Consider the following 26,830-nt stretch of genomic DNA (forward strand, 5'->3'; position numbering starts at 1 on the left):
CTATTACGCCATGGTCACACTTGTCGAAGGCTTTTGCAAAGTCTGTATATATTACATCTGCATTCTGTCCTCAAAGATTTGTTAAGTTAAAGTGAAACGTTGCTTTTGAAACTGTTAAAGAGAATTCCTAGTTTTACTTCAGAATATTATTTAGTAATCCATTGCCCAAGGAATTAAATCTAAATTTTATAAACTAGCGTTGTTGATTAAATTTGACCTGTAAAATATCAGGCTCCGATAAGTAGGTTGGTTCAGTTTTATTTGGCAGTTCCGAAGTTTGGGTGAGTAAATTTACCGTGTCTGAGTAGGATGCTGGTGGTGGGTGTCATGTCAGGATGTCTGGGTGGTGGGTGTCATGTCAGGATGTCTGGGGAGTGGGTGTCATGTCAGGATGTCTGGGCGGTGGGTGTCATGTCAGGATGTCTGGGCGGTGGGTGTCATGTCAGGATGTCTGGGCCGTGGGTGTCATGTCAGGATGTCTGGGAGGTGGGTGTCATGTCAGGATGTCTGGGTGGTGGGTGTCATGTCAGGATGTCTGGGAGGTGGGTGTCATGCCAGGATGTCTGGGTGATGGGTGTCATGTCAGGATGTCTGGGGGTGGGTGTCATGTCAGGATGTCTGGGTGGTGGATGTCATGTCAGGATGTCTGGGTGGTGGGTGTCATGTCAGGATGTCTGGGGGGTGGGTGTCATGTCAGGATGTCTGGGCGGTGGGTGTCATGTCAGGATGTCTGGGTGGTGGGTGTCATGTCAGGATGTCTGGGAGGTGGGTGTCATGTCAGGATGTCTGGGTGGTGGGTGTCATGTCAGGATGTCTGGGAGGTGGGTGTCATGCCAGGATGTCTGGGTGATGGGTGTCATGTCAGGATGTCTGGGGGGTGGGTGTCATGTCAGGATGTCTGGGTGATGGGTGTCATGTCAGGATGTCTGGGTGGTGGGTGTCATGTCAGGATGTCTGGGTGGTGGGTGTCATGTCAGGATGTCTGGGAGGTGGGTGTCATGTCAGGATGTCTGGGTGGTGGGTGTCATGTCAGGATGTCTGGGGGGTGGGTGTCATGTCAGGATGTCTGGGCGGTGGGTGTCATGTCAGGATGTCTGGGTGGTGGGTGTCATGTCAGGATGTCTGGGAGGTGGGTGTCATGTCAGGATGTCTGGGTGGTGGGTGTCATGTCAGGATGTCTGGGAGGTGGGTGTCATGCCAGGATGTCTGGGTGATTGGTGTCATGTCAGGATGTCTGGGGGTGGGTGTCATGTCAGGTGTCATGTCATGTCAGGATGTTTGGGTGATGGGTGTCATGTCAGGATGTCTGGGTGGTGGGTGTCATCTCAGGATGTCTGGGTGGTGGTGACTCGTCATGGATCTCAAATGATCATCTCCAGTTAACTGGATAAACATTCGCTGGTTTACTGCAACTAAGTTTTATACCCTATTAAAAAAAACGAAGGATCGTTGCAGAACAGAGTTTTCTAAGTTGCTGATGATTGCTTGGCTAGAATTATGTGACTCTGTAGCAGTATAAGATTTTATTCGCATTAGTATTCCTGAATGGAAAGTAACCCAGGAAAACCCAATATGCCAAGTAGTTTATTTCCATTAGGGTCCTTTTATAAACTATTTAGAGATTCCTTTTTGAAGGTTACCCAAGTTGATATGCTCCTCTGCCAGTGTGTCGTGTCATGTTTACCAACAAATATTTCTTTCTTGTCTATAATTGTATTTTATCTCCTCTCAGTGTGCACTCTGTCAATGCTCGTTCATATACTTCCCAGAATTGTAGACAACTGGTTCACAGAACATACAGTGTGATGACTTAGACACTTGTGCAACACTTGGGATATCTTTATTGTGGAAACGTTTCGCCAGCCAGTGGCCTCCTTTGTATTGGACTGAGGAAGCCACTGGTTGGCGAGACGTTTCCATAATAAAGATACCCAGTGTTGCCCAGGTGTCTAATTCACCATCACTTCCCAGAATTACATGTCACTGTATTTATTTGGATTGAATTCCAGCAGAAACAGCTACGCCAATTGTCTCCCTGGAAGCCCTCTCAATCTGCATTCTTCTCAATATATTCACATCATAAACATACAGACACGAAATTTAATGCCACTCTGCAGGTTATTTACACATATCAGAAACAATAGTGACCAGCGGGAAGGTCTCGGTCAGTTGGCCAAAAGTTCCAGTGACGGGTCATCATATAACTATGACCCACGTCAGGAAACACTTGTCCTGTTTCCTGACGAATCTGTCTGACATAACCTATGTATTGGCCTTAGCACTGATACTTCGGCGACTCCGCTGATTACCATCGTTCATTCTGACAACCGTACTCTCGCTGGCTTGTATCTTTCAGTTACTCGCTGAACTTCAGGTAGACTTCCATCCCTTCTTGTTTTTCCATCTTGTGGGTCACTCTAACGCTGTATCATGTAATTTTTTTTTTAATTCTAGAAAGATACAGTTCACCCAGTTTTGTCTGTCTTACTTTATCTCAATACTATAAGATGCTCTTTGCTTTACGATGGTTCGACTTACGATATTTTGACTTTAGGATGATGCAATAACAATGCTGCACAGTACTGTACGTTTATTGATAGGATAAACTTGTATTAATTTATTTACAGCTAGTTACAGTAATTGTTAGTTTATTTACTAATTCAGTGACAGTAGTTATTTATTTACCTATGTATTTATCATATATTCATATTCGACTTACGAAAGTTTCAACTTACGATGAGTCCATTGGAATGTAACCTCATAGAATTCTATTATGTTAGTCATATAAGATTTCTTGTCTTTCAGTAGTGCTTTTTATCGTTGGAGAAGCTGCTAATCTCCAGAAATTCTAGTACTCTCCGCCTGATAATCTCAATTACGTTAGACAAGATGAATGTCAGTGATACACGACGTAGTCAGCGCCTCCTTATCCCGTTCTTAAATATAACATTAAACAGTTTTATTAAGGTAGCTAGTGATCGTAGCTATGGGCTCACACAGTCCTTCAGCCTCTTTATACAATACAAAGTTTACTGAAGTAACTGAATGTCTGTATTTCATTCCACTTCTTTACAGTGTAGAATCTGTATTCTCACAAATACAACTACACGTGCGTATATGTATTTTCTCATGAAAATTCATGCACAGGTGCACAACTACACATATCTTTGTATATTCCCACGAAAATACATGCACGTATGTATTTATACGAATGCGTGTTTATGCTGGCATTCGTATAAATACATACACATGTGCAGAGCTGCACGTGTGTGCGCACGTACACGTGTTTACCCTCACACGTGAGCCACCCCTCACACACGACCAGTTATTATTATCACCATTGATATTCAGCTTCACACAACGAGATGGTTTCCTAGAAGAATTATATTTAAAACCTTCCTCCCCTCCACCAAGCAGAATAACTATGTTGCAAATAGAAGATTTGCTTAATATTGTGTTGTGTTGAGTGCAGCTGTGTATGTTCACTCGAGGGATGACTGGTGTTATCCAGTAATAATGATAATAACAATAATCTTTATTTCTACAAGTACATGCACAAGGTATACAGGCATAGCTGACATCAATAACGTAATACTGTATAGAAAGCCGCTTGTTATGCTGAGAATTTTGGGCAAGTTAGGTCAATTTTGTCCTCAGGATGCGACCCACACCAGTCAACAAACACCCAGGTACCTATTTTACTGATAGGTGAACAGGAACAGCAGGTATCGTAAGGAAACACGTTCTAATGTTTCTACTCGTAGCGAGGATCGAACCACGGACCTCAGTGTGTGAGCTGAGTGCGCTAGCAATCCAGCTACTACTGTCTTCATAGTGACAGGCTCAGTCACAGGATGACTTTTGCTGTCCAGTAGTGTTGTTTGAGTGTCGCATCTGATTGATATCAAGAGTTCAACGCTGATAACTTGATAATACGACTTCTGAGTGGCTTCAAATATAATGTTCTCGTGTACTTTAGAATCTTGCTCTTTGATTTCTTTAAAAGGTTTGAATTAGATTTCGGGTGTGTCCTAATTTATCGTTCTTATTGAAGAAATTTGGATATTAATTTTCACATGATGACTTGTGAATGCATCTTCTGATTGCCTTCAAATCTCCAGAGCGAATATTTAACTAAATTATCCACCTCTGCCACACTCTGCACTATTCCAGTCGCGTACATTGAGAGCCTGGGGTTATGGGATGCCTTATTCTGATCATACAGTGACTGAAACACATGTAGTTATGGAGATAGGTCACTCTCAGGGTGACTTCTATTGCCCAGTAAAATTGCCCTCGAAGGAAAATTACGTAAATTAATTTTGATATATAAACTGCGGATTAATCGAATCACTTCCAGTTAAGTAAATGGATGATTGAGGTGCATTATTATCTGCATTATAAATGATATTGCAGGGCTCTTGTCCAGGGAAGCAGCTCTGCCTTCCACTCTTTGGATCAAACCTGATTGATTCCCATGGTTAAGACTCGAGGTTCTTGTATGAGACATAATGATGTAATGTTAACAGGCAAGAACATGTCTGACGTGACATCAAGCCTACTAGTGCTGTCTATCTTACCATATATATGTATATATGCAGAACAACCAAGGGAGGGGGAGTTGAATGATAGCTCTAGGCCTTTCGTGTTGCAATCAACACATCATCAGGATCTTGCACTGTTGCAGCAAAGAGAAGGAGGTCCAAGCAAATACGATCACAGGAAGCTCCTAGTGTCGCACAGGTCTGAAGTGGTAAGGGTCTAAGCTGTGCTCAGACCTCTGCAACAATTGTCCTCAAAAATTTGTTAAGTTATACCATGAATTAAAGAAAGATCCTGGACTTCACCTTACGAAAGCAGACAAAGCAAATGCGATAGTAATTATAGACAAAGTAGATTATAGGGGAAAAATAATATATTATTAGAAGACAAGAGAACTGACGTGCCCCTTACGTTTATTAAGCTGAGATTGTAGTAGTTGTGTGGGTGACGAGTGAGTGCTTAGCAGATGTGAGATCTTGTTGGTTTAAGATGTTAAATCTCTAAAGAACTGGTCTTACTGTCTGCTCAGTCGTTTTATGTTTCGCAAGAGATTTTCTTTGTGTCCTCTCTTATGGCAGTAACTGCATGCGATCACGGAACGGGTGGGAGTTAAACCTATGGCAAGTGAGTCTTAAAACTCACAGGCCAGTGCGTTAACCACTGCATTTGGGGTCACAGTGTGGCCCATGCTAACCTCCCTATGGTATATAGAAATATACTTGGATGAATCTTATTAGAGCCAACTGGTCCAGTGGTTAACGCACTGACCTGTGAGTTTTAGAACTCACCATGGGTTCAAACTTCACCCGTTCCTTGGTTTGTCTGCAATCATCGTATTACGATTTCGTGAGTGAATTTCATCTGATGTCTCACAGAGAGTTCTCAGCTGTGTTCCTCGTACTGTGATAGCTGAAACACTGTCTAGGTCCCTGGGAGGAGGTGTTGAGTTCGGCGCACTTCTTGCGTTTCACTGGTGATTCGACCACTGGTTTCATTGTATGTTCTGCTGATAATTTTACTGATTAGTTCGCAGCTGAATCTGATGATTATGTACGTGGTGGGTGTATGCTTGAGATGGCTGTGGGTGGTAATCTAGTTCTATTCCACGTCTTTCACATCTCGCAAGCCCTCATCCACAACTATCAGATATATTACTGCGGCTCCTACTCAGCCAGTCTCTCTCTGTCTCTCTCTCTCTCTGTCTCTCTCTCTCTGTCTCTCTCTCTCTCTCTTTCTCCATCTCTCTATCCCTCTCTCATTAAGTCTTCTCACGCCATAGAGGGGATCGGGAACAGTGTCTCCTGGCCATGACCTCACAAGGAACATGGCACACTAAGAGGTCATTTACTCCGTAATGGTCTCTGGGGTCACCGGAAAATTTCACCCCAGGCAGCGTCCAGCTACAGCTGAAGTGTTTTCACTTTATCGCAAGAATATACTTCAACAAAACGTTTATATTACGGTTTTAAATTTTTATTAACAATTTTGTACACACACACACAATCACAAATATTCATATATATATATATATATATATATATATATATATATATATATATATATATATATATATATATATATATATATATATATATATAATTGTGGGACCCATAGCCTCGGAGAAGTGGATAAAAAGGCTTCAAGGAAGAATATTTAGATTTCTTCCTGAAGCCATTTGAATATTCCACTTCCCCTACCACCCCATCTTTTAAACTATTTTTTTTTACCAATAGGAATATTTTATTACATAATATGGCACAGAAGATTTAAGAGATACATTGTTGATATAAAGGTGGCATATACGGTACATGTTGTTACGTGTGTATCACCGATTATAAGGCGAAAATCTCATCCAGCTCCTCAGAGCTGGGGCGTGTGCCCAAAATGCAGCATGCATTACCCCTTTGAACAGCCGCACTGAGCCGCTGGAACAGAAAACTAGCTCCCCTGGGATCCCTAGTTACCCTGATGAGTCTTTTTCCCAGCTCCTTAAGGAAATTAGATGCACTCTTTCCCCATGAGCCAAGGGTCTCTGAGCCTATGGGAACAAACATATAATGATGGGCAAGTTCTCCATATTTTATAGACTTTTGGGACTCCCTAAAGCTGGCAGCTGCCCCTCCTTCCTCCCTGGTGTATTGGAGATAGGTATCAGCCAAGGTAGATGCACATGTATAGTCCCACACCACCTGCTTCCCATCTGTCCAGGCTTGAAGGGTGATACCATCTGGACGCTTCTGGCTGCCGTCAGATCTGCATAGTTGGGGTGGCTCCCTTACTGCTGGGCATCCAGCTGTTGTGAGGCTCCTCTTGATAATGTTATTAACCTCCTCATGTCTTGCAATCTTTCCCTCGGATTTACGGCACACAAGACCATGGTACCCGAATCGGTCTGCTGCTTCACTGCCACAAATACACCTGTGTTCGGCGAGAATAGGGGCGGCAAGTCGAAGGGCAACACCGATGCGGATGGTCTGTGGGTCGAGGCGTGTGCCAAGGCTGGAGTTGGGAACAGCCAACAGAAAGTCCCCAGCATGAGGGGCTCTCACTGCCAGCAGGCGGGCTCTATCCTTCCCTGACACACTCTGAAGCATCGTTGAGGCTATATTTTCCACTATTGGACCATCCCAATGCGATTGTTTGTAGTTGTTGGGGGAGCAGGTTTGGTTTCTGAGCCCGTTAGATTATCCCAGATCATTGCTCCGTCAATGAATTTTTGGTCCTGGGCTCTAATCTTGTCCCTAAGATGTTCAGGGAGAATCGCTGCTACAAGCTCTCTGGATGCAATACACGAGGACAGAAAAGCAGGTAACGCAATCTGTGATGACTTGCGGACACCAATGCCTCCTAGTCTGACTGGAAGTGTAGCTTGGTTCCACTGCCCGTCTTCTAGAGTAAGGTTAAGTACTTTCGTAAAAATCTGCCTCAGAATACTGTCATATTCGTGCAGTATAGGGTTATCATATGAAGGTGCACATCTTAGGAAATATGTCAACCTGGGCAGACTCAATCACTTTGTGAGAAGGTACAAGGCATCGTGGGTGTCCAGATTGCCTATTCGTTGTTCCATTCTCCTTAACTCTTCCAATTTCTTCCTGAGAATTGTGTCAATGGCATTGCTTCCCAGAGGTGCTCCTAGCAAGACACTATTTGTGGGGGCAATGACTGCTGCTCCTGGTAGTTTTGATCTCACTGCATTTATCACTTGTTGACTGACTGAGATGATTTCACATTTGGATGGATTCAGGATGAGACCCATTTCCTGTCCCCGTGTCATTACCTGTGTAAGGTCATGTAGGAGGGACTCCTTTGTACCTGCTAGTGTGCCATCATCTAGGAACCAGATGTTTAGCTCGCTGGTCAGTCTGACTGTGATTTCCCTAACTGCAATACAGAAGAGAAATGGTGCAAGAGGATCTCCTTGTTGGACACCCTCCGATGATGTGATTTCATGCTCTCCAAAGAGAAGCATTGATTCCTTGCTATACCCAGCTGAAACAAAAGGGAAGAGACCAGGGAAATGTTCTTGTACTGCAGCTAATACCACGTCTCTTTTCAGGAGATTGAACGCATTCTTGAAATCTAATTTTACCACTGCATTGTCCTCAGGCAGGTTGTTGATATATGCCCTTGTTGCATGAACCGCTGCTTCACTTCCTTGAGAGACCCCAAAGCCAAGCTGGTTTGGTTGAAGCATCATGGCTGCCTGTGCACGAATACTTCGGACAGCAGCTTTGGATACGAGGCGGCGTAACGTGTTGCCTACTGCAATTGGCCGAATTCCTCCATCCTTCTTTTTAAGTGCACAAAGTGTTGCACCAAAAAAGAAAGGTCTAATTTCATCAGGAATCAGACCAGCCAAGGAATTGTTGACGAACCTTGTGATCTCTGAAAGCAGTGTCTCTGCAATTTCCCCAATAACTGGATTATATACATATATATATATATACATATATATATATATATATATATATATATATATATATATATATATATATATGTCGTGCCGAATAGGCAGAACTTGCGATCTTGGCTTAAATATATATATATATATATATATATATATATATATATATATATATATATATATATATATATATATATATATATATATATATATATATATATATATATATATATATATATATATGCAAAAAACCACTGTGAAAGAGTAGTGAAATTCCCTAGTGTAGTGAAATTTCACTACTCTTTCACAGTGGTTGTTTTGCATATTTTAAAATCACCTGTTTACTGTGATCTTATTGCATATATATATATATATATATATATATATATATATATATATATATATATATATATATATATATATATATATATATTTAAGCCAAGATCGCAAGTTCTGCCTATTCGGCACGACATATATATATATATATATATATATATATATATATATATATATATATATATATATATATATATATATATAGATATATATATGTCGTGCCGAATATGTAAAACTGGTCAATTAGCAAGAACTCATTTAAAATTAAGTCCTTTCTGAAATTTTCTGTTATACGTTTAAAGATATATTTTTTTCATTGATGTTAATGTAAAAATTTTTAATTTTGCACCAAAAGAATCTTAGAAAACTTACCTAACCTTATTATAAAAAGAACAATTTATTTTAGCCTAACCCAACTAAATATATTTTAGATTTGCTTACAGTAATTTAATATTAAACAAACACAGTGAAATATATTTTTTTCGTTAGGTTTAGAATGATTTTGGCGAAATTATTGCATACACAAATTTTCACTTGTCCTATATGGCAAGATGAACGTTGCTATTTAAGCCAAGATCGCAAGTTCTGCCTATTCGGCACTACATATATATATATATATATATATATATATATATATATATATATATATATATATATATATATATATATATATATATATATATATATATATATATATATATATATATATATATATATATATATATATATATATATATATATATATATATATATATGTCGTGCCGAATAGGCAGAACTTGCGATCTTGGCTTAAATAGCAACGCTCATCTTGCCATATAGGACAAATGAAAATTTGTGTATGCAATAATTTCGCCAAAATCATTCTGAATCTAACGAAAAAAATATATTTGATTGTGTTTGTTTAGTACTAAATTATTGTAAACGTATTTAAAATATATTTAGTTAGGTTAGGCTAAAATAAATTGCTCTTGTTATAATAAGGTTAGGTAAGTTTTCTAAGATTCTTTTGGTGTAAAATAAAAAATTTATACATTAACATTAATGAAAAAAATATATCTTTAAACGTATAAGAGAAAATTTTAGAAAGGACTTAATTTTAAATGAGTTCTCGCTAATCGACCAGTTTTATATATTCGGCACGACATGTATATATATATATATATATATATATATATATATATATATATATATATATATATATATATATATATATATATATATATATATATATATATATATGTGTGTGTGAGTGTGTGTGTGTGTGTGTGTGTGTGTTTTCTTTTCAATGAGTAAGCGAGATTCAAACAGGTATTCTAGCCATCCACAGATTACCAGCCTTCAGGCTCACCTAACTTGTGCCTAAATCCAGACTGGCGGTAGCTAACTTCCCAGTCTTTTTGATTAGTGGGGACACAAAATTCCCTATTTTTTTCAGGTGTTGTTGACGACATTGTCTTTACTGAGCTTCTGGATTACCTTGGACACTAAATCCTTTCCTCCTGCAGGTGCTAGGGGCGACGATGGTTTCCCTGGCCTTCTGGATCACCCTGGACACCACCTTCAAGTACTGGATTCGTGACTTGGGAATGCAACACTTCTGGGTCGGTGTTTATGTTCTGATGGCCGCAGGGGTACTGGTGATGCTGCAGGCATTTTGTGGCATTTGTGGAGCCTTCCAGAGGAAGGGCAGGATGTTGATCATGGTGAGAAGGGGAAGATGGGAGAAGGAAGGGAAAGATGGGAGAGGGAAGGGAAAGTGGTGGATGGGATGGGTATGGGTAGATGATAGGAGAAGAGAGAAGGACGCAAGCGTAATGGGGATATAGAGAGAGGAGTTGTTGTGGTGAGGGTTTTAGTGGTGTGTGTGTGGGGGGAATATAGCGGTGGGGTGCAGGATGAGGGAGTTATTGTATTGGTTTAGGGTGTGGTATGAAGTGACTGTGCGATGTTGCAAGTTGGAGTTATAGTGGCAGAGGCATCATGAAGGCACATTACCAGTTATTTTTTACCACGCAGGTCGTTTCGCATCAAGGTAGTGCCATCCAAAGAAGTAAATACAGTTACTGTCACTCATTCAGTATCTGTCTTGCCAGAAGTTCCCAGATATCACAGTTTATCAGAAGCGCAGCATTCCCACTCATTTCACAGTGGCACTGTACTTCCCATTTCCCAAACTCGGGCTAAGCAAACTGGTTTTCCTGAACTCCTTCACAGATGTTATCCTGCTCACACTCCCACCACATATCAAACCTCAAAAATAATTTATCTTTACCGCGATACAACACGCTCTTATATGCCTGTTGGGTGTTCAAGCCCCTATCACTCAAAACTTTCACCGTCCTCCCTTTTAATCTTTCCTGGGACGTCCCCTATACCGAAGGTGCTGTAATGGGTGTGAGGGGGTTGTATGGGGTGTGAGAGGTTGTAGTGGGTGTGAGAGGTTATACTGGGTGTGGGAGGTTGTAGTGGGTGTGAGAGGTTATAATGGGTGTGAGAGGTTGTAATGGGTGTGAGAGGTTGTACTGGGTGTGAGGGTGTTGTAGTGGGTGTGAGGGTGTTGTAGTGGGTGTGAGAGGTAGTGGGTTTGATGGTATTGTATTGGATGTGAGAGGTTGTATCGGGTTTGAGAGGTTGTAGTGGGTTTAACGAAGGAGGTTACGTCTTGTATACTTTACCACAACACTGAAGACATTTATTTTATTAAGAATTCTTAGCAAAATAATAATAATAATAATAATGAGCACATTTAAGAATAACAATAATAATAATAATAATAATAATAATAATAATAATAATAATAATAATAATAATAATAATAATAATAATAATAATAATAAGCACATTTAAGAATAACAATAATAAATAATAATAATAATAATAATAATAATAATAATAATAATAATAATAATAATAATAATAATAATAATAATAATTATTATTATTATTATTATTTATCAGTTTTAACATTATAAATATAATTTGTTTTAAATGTCAATCATATTAATGTTTATTTTTAAGTGTTTTAGAGTGCTAATATTACCATTATTTCTGGAAGCACTTATTGTTTGTGTGTCTGTCAGTTAATATAAATGTTAACATGATGCTAAATGACCTCTAATAGGCCATTAATGGAACAAAATGTACAGCGTTTCTCACCTGTGTGCCCGGGAGAGAGAGAGAGAGAGAGAGAGAGAGAGAGAGAGCGAGGAGAGAGTAATTACTAACGTTCTAGACCAAGATATTGTCTTGGCAAATAAGTTAATTTTCCTGAATATTTTACACAGCTTCCTTGCAAAAGTCCTTCCTATCGACCTACTATTTTTTGCGTAAAAAAAGATGCTATCTATTTTTCTGGTGCCCATTTTTTTCCTTTGCTCAAAACTATATCCAATTGTTCTCCACGATGCTGATTCCCAAACACCTTTCCTCATTGTTTCCTCAAAACTCTTTCTTCCTTTGTCATTGGTTGTCTTGTTTTTTTTTATTTACACACGAAGGCAAATTCTTTGTTGCTTCAAGTTGCATTCATATATATTTGTTTTTCATTGTGTGATTTATTTAGTTGCCTTTGATAATTAAGACAGATGCGACAGTTGGGTATCTTTATTGTATAAACGTTTCATCAGTAAAGATACCTCACTGTCTCACCTGTCTCAGTCATCAGCTTGTCTGTATTTTATGCCTTTTTCAACTTGTAGCTATTTATATGTCTTCTATTTGTGTTTCTTCAAGAGTAGGCGGTATAATAGAGCGTGTCGAGCACCTGGCTCACTTTTATGTCTGAGAATTCAGGCTGCTAGTCACTAGTTGTGTTTGACTTGTCCTCGCGTGAAGGTCGTTTGTCTTGGCTATTACCTCGTTCTAGTTCATTTTGTCATCAACTTTCGGTGTCCCATGTCTAATATTGTTTATCTCATCCTATAGCTTTTCATCTCACTCATGTAACAGTAAAGACAAGTAGACAGAGCATGTCTTTATTAAAATGTTTCGCTCATGGCACTTGATTAAGCCTTCTTTGAGTGAAACCTTTCGCTCATGTTCATGCTTGTGTGCCTGCCCCTCTGAGTCACTGATTTACTTCGTGTGGGTTTACTGCTTGTCTTTCACGTAACCATTACTTTAATTCCCTCTCTGTATTCATACTTACGTAACACACTGCTGTTCTTCCCCTGGTTACTGTGTGTTACAGTCGTGTATATGCATGGGTGTGTGCTTCCTCCTGGAGCTGGGAGGAGCGGCCTACATGCTGACCAACGGGATCCGTGGCTCACACATCGAGAACTGGCTCCGACACCGCTTCTACTATCTCATCAGCGTCTCTGACTACGACGAGAGATCCTCTAGAATCATGAACATCATCCAGGAGTGGGTGAGTATTTTCTACGAGTATGGAAGCTTCTGCTGGCGTTGCTGGAAGCACATAAACCCTATCTCGGTAGCTTCCTCCAGCAGTACCTGTTTCCATCCGCTCCTAATTAACTCGCTTATATTAAGGTGAATCATCTCAATACTTACATTTCTTCAGGATTCTGAATGAATAATTTTATGCTTTATTTTCCTTAATAATAATAATAATAATAATAATAATAATAATAATAATAATAATAATAATAATAATAATATAATATTTATATCTACCAGTACATGTGCAAGGTATACAGGCCTAGCTGACATCAATGACATACTACTATATAGAAAACCCATGGTTATGCAGAGCATTTCGAGCAAATTAGATCAATTTTGTCCCAGGATGCGACCAGTCGACTAACACCCATGTACCTATTTTACTGATTCCTTAGTGACACCTCACTGACTCCTCACTGACTCTTCACTGATAGCTCTCTGACACCTCAGTGACACCTCACTGGCTCCTCACTGAAACCACACTGAAACCTCACTGACTGCTCACTGACTCTTCACTGACAGCTCTCTGACACCTCACTGACACCTCACTGACACCTCACTGACACCTCACTGAGGTCAACATTCATTCAGTACAACTTATCAGATTATTGGTTGCATGTGAAGAAATGAGTAACCAGAGCTGACATCCAGAGCACTAAGATATATAATGCCACTCTCCACTACATATTTATGTGAGCAGGCTTTCTCCCAGCTGTTTTATATAAAATCAAAATGAGATACAATTGCAAATAAGCGATTTCAAGAACGCAGAACAAGCCTCATGGGGGTGGAAATGTTTAACTCAAGATTTCCATCCAAATGTTGCTTGTCTGGACAGTCAAAATACAGAAACAGGATGAATGTGTCACCTGATCTACGCTTAAAATTGTCTGCCACTGAACCTGAAATTCGGAACATATGTAGTATCAACAAAGCAGTATTAACCATCTTAACAAACAAGTAAGTTTTTCAATAATGCCATTTATTTTATTGCATACTCAGTTACGTATGTCTTTCAACTGAGAGATGAAACTGGGAAAACGAGTTTGTTAGTTAATGAAATCGACTTGTTGAGTAGACAGACCTTTCAAAAACCTGGGGTGCCTGGGAAATTAAAAGTGGTCCTTGGTTGTGAAAAGGTCGGGAATCACTGCTCTAAGACATATTATTAATATTTACGAGATGGCATCTTTTTAGCAGTCACATTTTTCCTAGCTCTAAATTTTCTCATTGATTATATTCTCTCCAAAACGATGTATAAATATTAATCTCTGCTAAAATGTTTTGCAACACAGTTTTTGCACCTTAGTTTTTTATCTGCTAAATTTTCTTTCCCCGTCCTTCAAAACTTTCTATAATAATTATCTTTCTTTTTCTCCCCAAAAACTATTCTCCCACCGAATCTTTCTGCACGTACTCTTACTTTCACTTTTGTTTTTATAACTTTTTCGTTTTAAAACTTTCTACATTCACTTTCTGCTGGAACTTTCTACAAGCACCTTCTTTCGGCACAGCCTTTTAGTTAGGTACAAACAAAAAAAACCAGCTGAAGTATTCACAATCATTATTTCCTCACCGACACTTGTATGTAGCCTAATAATTACGGGTCTCTTTTACTGGCGAGAAAGAAACAGTTTGGTGGCACTCGCCTTCAGTTTCTGCGGTCATTAAAGGCAGTGTTCACTGAGTGAGCTCTGAGGATAACTAAAGCTTTCCTGGCCCTTTACTTGTCGTTCTCAACACGTTCTGTCGATTACTGGGGTCCTGAGAGGTGGTCATTTATCGAGTTTGTCAGAGGTGGAGTGTGTTATCGTACATCGCCAGTCTTCTCATATCTTCGCCGCAAAATAACTTTGAGCGTGATCGTCTATAATTTCATTTTTTTCTTGTGGCGGTGATAGGTTTATTTGAGGCGGGAATTGTCTCAATCAAGGGTAGTAAACTAGTTTTAAATTATTAGTCTTTCTGAGGGCCAAGATCTGTCATTTTCGACACACCCTCTGGAGTCGACGACGGTGGTAACACATCTTGAAGTGAGATAATTTGTGCATAAACCCGAAATTTGGAGAGACTTAAGAATGTTCCATTGACTCTCCTTGTGAGGGCATTGTGTGCCCTGAGTCCGGCAGAGTAGTGGAGCAAGTGATTTTTATTTTGTATCTTCTTTTGTAAAGATTTTCATTTACACACACACACATATACTTTATATATATATATATATATATATATATATATATATATATATATATATATATATATATATATATATATATATATATACTGTGTGTGTTTGTGCTTGGATATCACCAACCAATGGTATAATTACAAACACATAAAGAGCTAAAGAGGTGGGCTGGAACCCCTGACGCTAACAACCCAACACACAAGCCAAAAACATAACTATGGTACCCCAGACCACTGCACCTAGACATTCCATGTAGGCTGAGGGAAATAGTCACAGGTGTAACACCTGGGTATCATCACACGAAGATACCCAGGCGTTATACATATGTGTGTCTAACCTCTCATCTTATAGATAGATTCTTATCATCATTATAACGTTTCCTATAAGTTGAACTGAAACTGTCTCATGTTTCACACAGTAAATCATCCCAAGAACTTTGGCTGTGTTGATGTGAGAATAAATTGATGTTGCTTCACCTGTGTTGCTATATGTGACTGCTGGGTAGGATCTTTTGTTACCGAATAAACATTGATTTTAGGTTATCTTTCAGAAAATTATATTTTTTTTTCGTCTTAATGATGGTTTCCGATTTTTCCCAATATCGGTATGACACGGTAATGGGGAAGAGAGAGAGAGAAAGAGAGCCGTACCGATATAAAGTCTAGCACACACACACATACACACACACACATACACACACACACACACACACACACACACACACACACACACACACACACACACACACACACACACACACACACACACACACACACACACACACACAAGCTAAGTGTCTGTCGACAAATTCCTTAGAAAATTGATAAATAAACACATACATTCTCCAAATTTCTTAGTTTTTTTTACCTAGCCTTCCAGTTTTTCTTTCTTCTTTCAATTTCTATCCTTCCTAATAAATTTCCACGCCCGTTTACGCAAACTGTGTTTTGTTTTGTTTTCCTACATACAGATGACATAAGTGTAAATTGCAAATCTACCGCTATCTACTTTTTCGGTGTGCTTCCTGTCTGTCTTTCCTCTTCCTCTCTCGAACTTATTCCCTGAGTCCCTCCCTTTCTCTGTCTCCCTCTCACCGACTCCCTCCATCCCTCGCTTTCTCTACCTCCTTCATTTCTTCGCTTGGAATTCCCACACTTCAAAACTTTTTCCACCAACAATGACCCCCCTCCCCCAAAAAACTTGTGTCTATCCCCTCTGGCTCCTTCCTCCTGCCCCTCCAGACGTTCTCTACTCCTACCCCTCCAGAACCTCCCTCCTCCTACCCCTCCAGAGGTTCCCTCCTCCTGCCCTTCCAGAGGTCGCTTTCCTCTCAGCATTCTTCCAGTGCCTAAAGCTGGCCACCCTCGACAAAGCCCTCGTCCATTCTCATATGAAGAACACTGTACGTCGTATTTCTGGAAGTGCCTTTCCATCGGTGGTTCCTCGTAAATTGCTCTCTGGGCCGCCTCCATGTGTCCCCTGCCTGACTCTGAGGCAGAGAGCACATAGAGTCTATGCCATAGACCTTGTGCCTGGCCATCCACGGTGTGTACTGGTGCATAGACCCTGTGTCTGGCCAGCCACGGTGTGTACTGGTGCATAAACCCTGTGTCTGGCCAACCACGGTGTGTATGCTGGTGCATAGACCCTGTGTCTGGCCATCCACGGTGTGTACTGGTGCATAAACCCTGTGTCTGGCCAGCCACGGTGTGTACTGGTGCATAGACCTTGTGTCTGGCCAGCCACGGTATATACTCGTTCAGAGACCGTGGGTTTGGCCAGCCACGGTGTGTACTGATTCAGAGACCGTGGGTCTGGCCAGCCACAGTGTGTACTGGTTCAGAGACCGTGGGTCTGGCCAGCCACAGTGTGTTCTGATTCAGAGACCATGGGTTTGACCAGCCACGGCGGGTACTCGTTCAGAGACCGTGGGTTTGGCCAGCCACGGTATTTACTGTTTCAGAGACCGTGGGTCTGGCCAGCCACAGTGTGTACTGGTTCAGAGACCGTGGGTCTGGCCAGCCACGGTGTGTACTGGTTCAGAGACCGTGGGTCTGGCCAGCCACAGTGTGTACCGGTTCAGAGATCGTGGGTCTGGCCAGCCACGGTATATACTGGTTCAGAAACCGTGGGTCTGGCCAGCCACGGTGTGTACTGGTTCAGAGACCGTGGGTCTGGCCAGCTACACTGTGTACTAGTTCAGAGACCGTGGGTCTGGCCAGCCACAGTGTGTACTGGTTCAGAGACCGTGGATCTGGCCAGCCACGGTGTGTACTCGTTTAGAGACCGTGGGTCTGGCCAGCCACAGTGTGTACTGGTTCAGAGACCGTGGGTCTGGCCAGCCACAGTGTGTACTGGTTCAGAGACCTTGGGTCTTGCCAGCCACAGTGTGTACTGGTTCAGAGACCGTGGGTCTGGCCAGCCACGGTGTGTACTGGTGGTTCAGAGACCGTGGGTCTGGCCAGCCACGGTGTGTACTGGTTCAGAGACCGTGGATCTGGCCAGTCACGGTGTGTACTGGTTCAGAGACCGTGGGTCTTGCCAGCCACAGTGTGTACTGGTTCAGAGACCGTGGGTCTGGCCAGCCACGGTGTGTACTGGTTCAGAGACCGTGGGTCTGGCCAGCCACAGTGTGTACTGGTTCAGAGACCGTGGATCTGGCCAGCCACGGTGTGTACTGGTTCAGAGACCGTGGATCTGGCCAGCCACAGTGTGTACTGGTTCAGAGACCGTGAGTCTGGCCAGCCACAGTGTGTACTGGTTCAGAGACCGTGGATCTGGCCAGCCACGGTGTGTACTGGTTCAGAGACCGTGGGTCTGGCCAGACACAGTGTGTACTGATTCAGAGACCATGGGTTTGGCCAGCCACGGCGTGTACTCGTTCAGAGACCGTAGATTTGGCCAGCCACGGTATATACTGGTTCAGAGACCGTGGATCTGGCCAGCCACAGTGTGTACTGGTTCAGAGACCGTGGGTCTGGCCAGCCACGGTGTGTACTGGTTCAAAGACCGTGGGTCTGGCCAGCCACGGTGTGTACTGGTTCACAGACCGTGGGTCTGGCCAGCCACGGTGTGTACTGGTTCAGAGATCGTGGGTCTGGCCACCCACGGTATATACTGGTTCAGAGACCGTGGGTCTGGCCAGCCACAGTGTGTACTGGTTCAGAGACCGTGGGTGTGGCCAGCCACTGTGTGTACTGGTTCAGAGACCGTGGGTCTGGCCATCCACGGTATATACTGGTTCAGAGACCGTGGGTCTGGCCAGCCACTGTGTGTACTAGTTCAGAGACCGTGGGTCTGGCCAGCCACGGTGTGTACTGGTTCAGAGACCGTGGGTCTGGCCAGCCACGGCGTGTACTGGTTCAGAGACCGTGGGTCTGGCCAGCCACAGTGTGTACTGGTTCAGAGATCGTGGGTCTGGCCAGCCACGGTGTGTACTGGTTCAGAGACCGTGGGTCTGGCCAGCCACGGTGTGTACTGGTTCAGAGACCGTGGGTCTGGCCAGCCACTGTGTGTACTGGTTCAGAGACCGTGGGTCTGGCCAGCCACGGTGTGTACTGGTTCAGAGACCGTGGGTCTGGCCAGCCACGGTGTGTACTGGTTCAGAGACCGTGGGTCTGGCCAGCCACGGTGTGTACTGGTTCAGAGACCGTGGGTCTGGCCAGCCACGGTGTGTACTGGTTCAGAGACCGTGGGTCTGGCCAGCCACGGTGTGTACTGGTTCAGAGACCGTGGGTCTGGCCAGCCACGGTGTGTACTGGTTCAGAGACCGTGGGTCTGGCCAGCCACGGTGTGTACTGGTTCAGAGACCGTGGGTCTGGCCAGCCACGGTGTGTACTGGTTCAGAGACCGTGGGTCTGGCCAGCCACGGTGTGTACTGGTTCAGAGACCGTGGGTCTGGCCAGCCACGGTGTGTACTGGTTCAGAGACCGTGGGTCTGGCCAGCCACGGTGTGTACTGGTTCAGAGACCGTGGGTCTGGCCAGCCACGGTGTGTACTGGTTCAGAGACCGTGGGTCTGGCCAGCCACAGTGTGTACTGGTTCAGAGACCGTGGGTCTGGCCAGCCACGGTGTGTACTGGTTCAGAGACCGTGGGTCTGGCCAGCCACGGTGTGTACTGGTTCAGAGACCGTGGGTCTGGCCAGCCACAGTGTGTACTGGTTCAGAGACCGTGGGTCTGGCCAGCCACGGTGTGTACTGGTTCAGAGACCGTGGGTCTGGCCAGCCACAGTGTGTACTGGTTCAGAGACCGTGGGTCTGGCCAGCCACGGTGTGTACTGGTTCAGAGACCGTGGGTCTGGCCAGCCACGGTGTGTACTGGTTCAGAGACCGTGGGTCTGGCCAGCCACGGTGTGTACTGGTTCAGAGACCGTGGGTCTGGCCAGCCACGGTGTGTACTGGTTCAGAGACCGTGGGTCTGGCCAGCCACGGTGTGTACTGGTTCAGAGACCGTGGGTCTGGCCAGCCACGGTGTGTACTGGTTCAGAGACCGTGGGTCTGGCCAGCCACGGTGTGTACTGGTTCAGAGACCGTGGGTCTGGCCAGCCAAGGTGTGTACTGGTTCAGAGACCGTGGGTCTGGCCAGCCACAGTGTGTACTGGTTCAGAGACCGTGGGTCTGGCCAGCCACGGTGTGTACTGGTTCAGAGACCGTGGGTCTGGCCAGCCACGGTGTGTACTGGTTCAGAGACCGTGGGTCTGGCCAGCCACGGTGTGTACTGGTTCAGAGACCGTGGGTCTGGCCAGCCACGGTGTGTACTGGTTCAGAGACCGTGGGTCTGGCCAGCCACGGTGTGTACTGGTTCAGAGACCGTGGGTCTGGCCAGCCACGGTGTGTACTGGTTCAAAGACTGTGGATCTGGCCAGCCACGGTGTGAACTGGTGTGTACTGGTTCAGAGACCGTGGGTCTGGCCAGCCACGGTGTGTACTGGTTCAGAGACCGTGGGTCTGGCCAGCCACGGTGTGTACTGGTTCAGAGACCGTGGGTCTGGCCAGCCACGGTGTGTACTGGTTCAGAGACCGTGGGTCTGGCCAGCCACGGTGTGTACTGGTTCAGAGACCGTGGGTCTGGCCAGCCACGGTGTGTACTGGTTCAGAGACCGTGGGTCTGGCCAGCCACGGTGTGTACTGGTTCAGAGACCGTGGGTCTGGCCAGCCACGGTGTGTACTGGTTCAGAGACCGTGGGTCTGGCCAGCCACGGTGTGTACTGGTTCAGAGACCGTGGGTCTGGCCAGCCACGGTGTGTACTGGTTCAGAGGGCCTGGCCAGCCACGGTGTGTATTGGTTCAGAGACCGTGGGTCTGGCCAGCCACGGTGTGTACTGGTTCAGAGACCGTGGGTCTGGCCAGCCACGGTGTGTACTGGTTCAGAGACCGTGGGTCTGGCCAGCCACGGTGTGTACTGGTTCAGAGACCGTGGGTCTGGCCAGCCACGGTGTGTACTGGTTCAGAGACCGTGGGTCTGGCCAGCCACGGTGTGTACTGGTTCAGAGACCGTGTCTGTACTGGTTCAGAGACCGTGGGTCTGGCCAGCCACGGTGTGTACTGGTTCAGAGACCGTGGGTCTGGCCAGCCACGGTGTGTACTGGTTCAGAGACCGTGGGTCTGGCCAGCCACGGTGTGTACTGGTTCAGAGACCGTGGGTCTGGCCAGCCACGGTGTGTACTGGTTCAGAGACCGTGGGTCTGGCCAGCCACGGTGTGTACTGGTTCAGAGACCGTGGGTCTGGCCAGCCACGGTGTGTACTGGTTCAGAGACCGTGGGTCTGGCCAGCCACGGTGTGTACTGGTTCAGAGACCGTGGGTCTGGCCAGCCACGGTGTGTACTGGTTCAGAGACCGTGGGTCTGGCCAGCCACGGTGTGTACTGGTTCAGAGACCGTGGGTCTGGCCAGCCACGGTGTGTACTGGTTCAGAGACCGTGGGTCTGGCCAGCCACGGTGTGTACTGGTTCAGAGACCGTGGGTCTGGCCAGCCACGGTGTGTACTGGTTCAGAGACCGTGGGTCTGGCCAGCCAAGGTGTGTACTGGTTCAGAGACCGTGGGTCTGGCCAGCCACGGTGTGTACTGGTTCAGAGACCGTGGGTCTGGCCAGCCACGGTGTGTACTGGTTCAGAGACCGTGGGTCTGGCCAGCCACGGTGTGTACTGGTTCAGAGACCGTGGGTCTGGCCAGCCACGGTGTGTACTGGTTCAGAGACCGTGGGTCTGGCCAGCCACGGTGTGTACTGGTTCAGAGACCGTGGGTCTGGCCAGCCACGGTGTGTACTGGTTCAGAGACCGTGGGTCTGGCCAGCCAAGGTGTGTACTGGTTCAGAGACCGTGGGTCTGGCCAGCCACGGTGTGTACTGGTTCAGAGACCGTGGGTCTGGCCAGCCACGGTGTGTACTGGTTCAGAGACCGTGGGTCTGGCCAGCCACGGTGTGTACTGGTTCAGAGACCGTGGGTCTGGCCAGCCACGGTGTGTACTGGTTCAGAGACCGTGGGTCTGGCCAGCCACGGTGTGTACTGGTTCAGAGACCGTGGGTCTGGCCAGCCACGGTGTGTACTGGTTCAGAGACCGTGGGTCTGGCCAGCCACGGTGTGTACTGGTTCAGAGACCGTGGGTCTGGCCAGCCACGGTGTGTACTGGTTCAGAGACCGTGGGTCTGGCCAGCCAAGGTGTGTACTGGTTCAGAGACCGTGGGTCTGGCCAGCCAAGGTGTGTACTGGTTCAGAGACCGTGGGTCTGGCCAGCCACGGTGTGTACTGGTTCAGAGACCGTGGGTCTGGCCAGCCAAGGTGTGTACTGGTTCAGAGACCGTGGGTCTGGCCAGCCAAGGTGTGTACTGGTTCAGAGACCGTGGGTCTGGCCAGCCAAGGTGTGTACTGGTTCAGAGACCGTGGGTCTGGCCAGCCAAGGTGTGTACTGGTTCAGAGACCGTGGGTCTGGCCAGCCACGGTGTGTACTGGTTCAGAGACCGTGGGTCTGGCCAGCCAAGGTGTGTACTGGTTCAGAGACCGTGGGTCTGGCCAGCCAAGGTGTGTACTGGTTCAGAGACCGTGGGTCTGGCCAGCCAAGGTGTGTACTGGTTCAGAGACCGTGGGTCTGGCCAGCCAAGGTGTGTACTGGTTCAGAGACCGTGGGTCTGGCCAGCCACGGTGTGTACTGGTTCAGAGACCGTGGGTCTGGCCAGCCAAGGTGTGTACTGGTTCAGAGACCGTGGGTCTGGCCAGCCAAGGTGTGTACTGGTTCAGAGACCGTGGGTCTGGCCAGCCAAGGTGTGTACTGGTACAGAGACCGTGGGTCTGGCCAGCCACGGTGTGTACTGGTTCAGAGACCGTGGGTCTGGCCAGCCAAGGTGTGTACTGGTTCAGAGACCGTGGGTCTGGCCAGCCACGGTGTGTACTGGTTCAGAGACCGTGGGTCTGGCCAGCCAAGGTGTGTACTGGTTCAGAGACCGTGGGTCTGGCCAGCCAAGGTGTGTACTGGTTCAGAGACCGTGGGTCTGGCCAGCCAAGGTGTGTACTGGTTCAGAGACCGTGGGTCTGGCCAGCCAAGGTGTGTACTGGTTCAGAGACCGTGGGTCTGGCCAGCCACGGTGTGTACTGGTTCAGAGACCGTGGGTCTGGCCAGCCAAGGTGTGTACTGGTTCAGAGACCGTGGGTCTGGCCAGCCAAGGTGTGTACTGGTTCAGAGACCGTGGGTCTGGCCAGCCAAGGTGTGTACTGGTTCAGAGACCGTGGGTCTGGCCAGCCAAGGTGTGTACTGGTTCAGAGACCGTGGGTCTGGCCAGCCACGGTGTGTACTGGTTCAGAGACCGTGGGTCTGGCCAGCCAAGGTGTGTACTGGTTCAGAGACCGTGGGTCTGGCCAGCCAAGGTGTGTACTGGTTCAGAGACCGTGGGTCTGGCCAGCCAAGGTGTGTACTGGTTCAGAGACCGTGGGTCTGGCCAGCCACGGTGTGTACTGGTTCAGAGACCGTGGGTCTGGCCAGCCACGGTGTGTACTGGTTCAGAGACCGTGGGTCTGGCCAGCCAAGGTGTGTACTGGTTCAGAGACCGTGGGTCTGGCCAGCCAAGGTGTGTACTGGTTCAGAGACCGTGGGTCTGGCCAGCCAAGGTGTGTACTGGTTCAGAGACCGTGGGTCTGGCCAGCCACGGTGTGTACTGGTTCAGAGACCGTGGGTCTGGCCAGCCACGGTGTGTACTGGTTCAGAGACCGTGGGTCTGGCCAGCCACGGTGTGTACTGGTTCAGAGACCGTGGGTCTGGCCAGCCACGGTGTGTACTGGTTCAGAGACCGTGGGTCTGGCCAGCCACGGTGTGTACTGGTTCAGAGACCGTGGGTCTGGCCAGCCACGGTGTGTATTGGTTCAGAGACCGTGGGTCTGGCCAGCCACGGTGTGTACTGTTTCAGAGACCGTGGGTCTGGCCAGCCACGGTGTGTACTGGTTCAGAGACCGTGGGTCTGGCCAGCCACGGTGTGTACTGGTTCAGAAACCGTGGGTCTGGCCAGCCACGGTGTGTACTGGTTCAGAGACCGTGGGTCTGGCCAGCCACGGTGTGTACTGGTTCAGAGACCGTGGGTCTGGCCAGCCACGGTGTGTACTGGTTCAGAGACCGTGGGTCTGGCCAGCCACGGTGTGTACTGGTTCAGAGACCGTGGGTCTGGCCAGCCACGGTGTGTACTGGTTCAGAGACCGTGGGTCTGGCCAGCCACGGTGTGTATCACCGGACCAGAAATGACATCTTTTAACTTCTTGACTTTTTTCGTTGTTTTGGGTGAGATCTAATTACAGATTTTTTATTGTAATGCACCGTACCCTCGTCCTTGCTCACTCTTCTTCCCTCTCTCTCTCTCTCTCTCTCTCTCTCTCTCTCTCTCTCTCTCTCTCTCTCTCTCTCTCTCTCTCTCTCTCCTCTCTCTCTCTCTCTCTCGCTCTCCTCCGCTCTCTCTCTCTCTCTCCTCTCTCTCTCTCTCTCTCTCTCTCTCTCTCTCTCTCTCTCTCTCTCTCTCTCTCTCTCTCTCTGTCGTGCATTTAACTGGAGGATCGTAAACATAACTAATGAACCTCAGTTGTGGCTCACTCACTTATCTTGACACATGGTGGACACATTCCGTTACTGAACACAGCAGTAGTTTGTCAAGATGACGTGTATACATCTCCCCTTCCTTCCCCCCTCCCTCCCTCCCTCTCTCTCTCTCTCTCTCTCTCTCTCTCTCTCTCTCTCTCTCTCTCTCTCTCTCTCTCTCTGTCTTTCTCTCTCTCTGAGTAATACCAAATTAACATTAGCTGTAGCTCTGCTGAAAGGAAATATTAAAAGCTTCCGTAGCTGATGACTCCGCAATGAAATGCTGGACGACATCTTCGGTACTCTGTTAAAATCTCTCAGCTCAAGTTGACAACTTTCGAACACTGTAAGTAATTAATCCTTCGTGATTGACTATGCCAGAAAAATAAGTAAAAAATGTGAATGAGAGCTAGTTGTTGTAAAGAACAGCGTAGCAGAACATGGCTGATATATCCATGATTGATAAATATATTTTTCGAGTCCTTGCCTTCCTAGGTTACTTTTTTTTTTTTTTGGTACGGTCTTTCTCGACTTTCTGATTCTGATTCGTTATTGTCCTCTCTATGAATGTCTTCATTTATGTTTCACTGGATTTGTATCTTTTTTTCTCTGTCTCTGTCTTCGTTTAGTTATTGATCCATCAGAGAACCTGTTGTCTTCTTCATTTCCTGAAGTTATCTCTCGCGAAGACACTAATGATCACATTAATGACCTTATTACGTATAATCTTCCGTCCCGGGAAGCAGTGTTCAATTTTTATCTTCTGAAGGTTGTGGAACAACTTGTTCCATGTTAGATGCTTCATTAATCTTACGAGTTTACTACGTCTCCCTGATAATAATAATAATAATAATAGTAATAATAATAATAATAATAATAATAATAATAATAATAATAATAATAATAGAAGAGAGAAGCTCACGACGACATTCGACCGACTTGGACTATTTACAAAGTCACACTAGCACTAAAAAATAGAGGGAGCCAGTATATATAGGCGAGCAGAAATTGACGAGACAAAGAGACAATAACAACAACAGCAATAATAATTACAATGGCAATAATAACAACAACAACAATAATAGTAATAACAATAATAATAAAATAATAATAATCGACAATTAACACACTCAAAAACAACAAACCCTGTAGTATTTCTATTCATAGACATGACGCAGAGAGGCAGAGAGAGAGAGAGAGAGCCTTCTGCTTTACTATCTCGGCCTGAGCCATCTGTACCAATATTCTTCCACGTACGGGTCACGACCTAGTAATGAGCCACGATGTGACCTTCACTAGGAAGGTAAAAAGAAAGTTTTTGGAATTTCTCAAGGCAGTAATGCAGTGGCTCGTGCAGCAAGCACTTGCATCAGGGATTTACATCAGGGCGTAGTTTAATTAGGCTTCAAGAATGCATTTAATATAGTAAAGAGACGTGGTTTAGGGAACCGTTCGATAACATTTCCGTAGACTTTACCCATTCGTTTTTGGTGGCTACAACATTTATACGACACTGTTGTTCGGCGAGCATGAAATCGCCTGGTCAGAGGGTGTCCAGCAGGGAGACTCACTCGTCCCATTTCTCTTCTGCATGGTAGTAGGAGAACTCACAATTCTGTTGAGCAACGTACTTAACTTGTAGTACCTGACTGCCTTTTCGTGGGACAAAGTTATACTCTTCGACACGTTGACTCGCACCTGGAAAAGTCAAAACAGCATTCAGGCACCTGAACATGGAGTCCATCAGGACACCTTATATATCAGAAAGTAAAGTAAATAGACTAAAAGAGAAGGGGCAGCTGGAAATGAATATATATAACACTGAGAGAGAGAGCAGGAAAAGTTGATTATAACGTACAAGAAAGTAAGAGAACTCGATAGTAAAAACAAATATTGTTTAAAAAGAGGATCGAGGACAAGGAAGTCATAGATGGAAGGGAAACTATAGGAATAATGAAGTAATGGAAACAGAGTTCATACACATATTTAAAATTAGGTACGATTCAGACCACTAGGCCAGGAAGAGTGCAAATGTTCCAGAGGCACAGAAGCTTCTTTGAGTAGATATATGAAAACGTTTCGCCAGTCAGAGCCTTTTACGATTAATTGTAGATATTGTACACCGGAGACAGTGGAAGATGAGGCGATTGTGAGGTGTTCAGTCCCTCAGCCTTGATAAAAGGTGTTTAGTTCCCTAACCATAAAGTGTTCAGGTTTTGATAGGTGTTCAGTCCCTTTAACCTTGATAGATGTTTAGGTTTTGAATGGTGTTCAGTTCCTCAGCCTTGATAGGTGTTCGGTCCTCAATAGGCGTCCAGTGCCTCAGCCTCGATATAATATATTCAGTCCTTGACAGAAAGTGTTCAGTCCTTCATGTAATGTGTCACGACTCCCCCTCAGTCGCTCT

General features: G+C 45.4%; 1 protein-coding gene across 1 annotated transcript in view; it reads left to right on the top strand.

The window, feature by feature from the left end:
• Positions 1-26,830, top strand: part of LOC128700050 (tetraspanin-2A) — a 54,345-nt gene that overhangs the window by 17,149 nt on the left and 10,366 nt on the right. Inside the window, exons 3-4 of the mRNA XM_070098797.1 lie at positions 10,291-10,488; positions 12,975-13,154. Coding sequence (XP_069954898.1) covers positions 10,291-10,488; positions 12,975-13,154 — 378 coding nt within the window. The remainder of the gene's footprint in view (positions 1-10,290; positions 10,489-12,974; positions 13,155-26,830) is intronic.

This window comes from Cherax quadricarinatus, chromosome 64, assembly GCF_038502225.1.
Source record: "Cherax quadricarinatus isolate ZL_2023a chromosome 64, ASM3850222v1, whole genome shotgun sequence".
Classification (NCBI taxonomy): Eukaryota; Metazoa; Arthropoda; class Malacostraca; order Decapoda; family Parastacidae; genus Cherax; species Cherax quadricarinatus.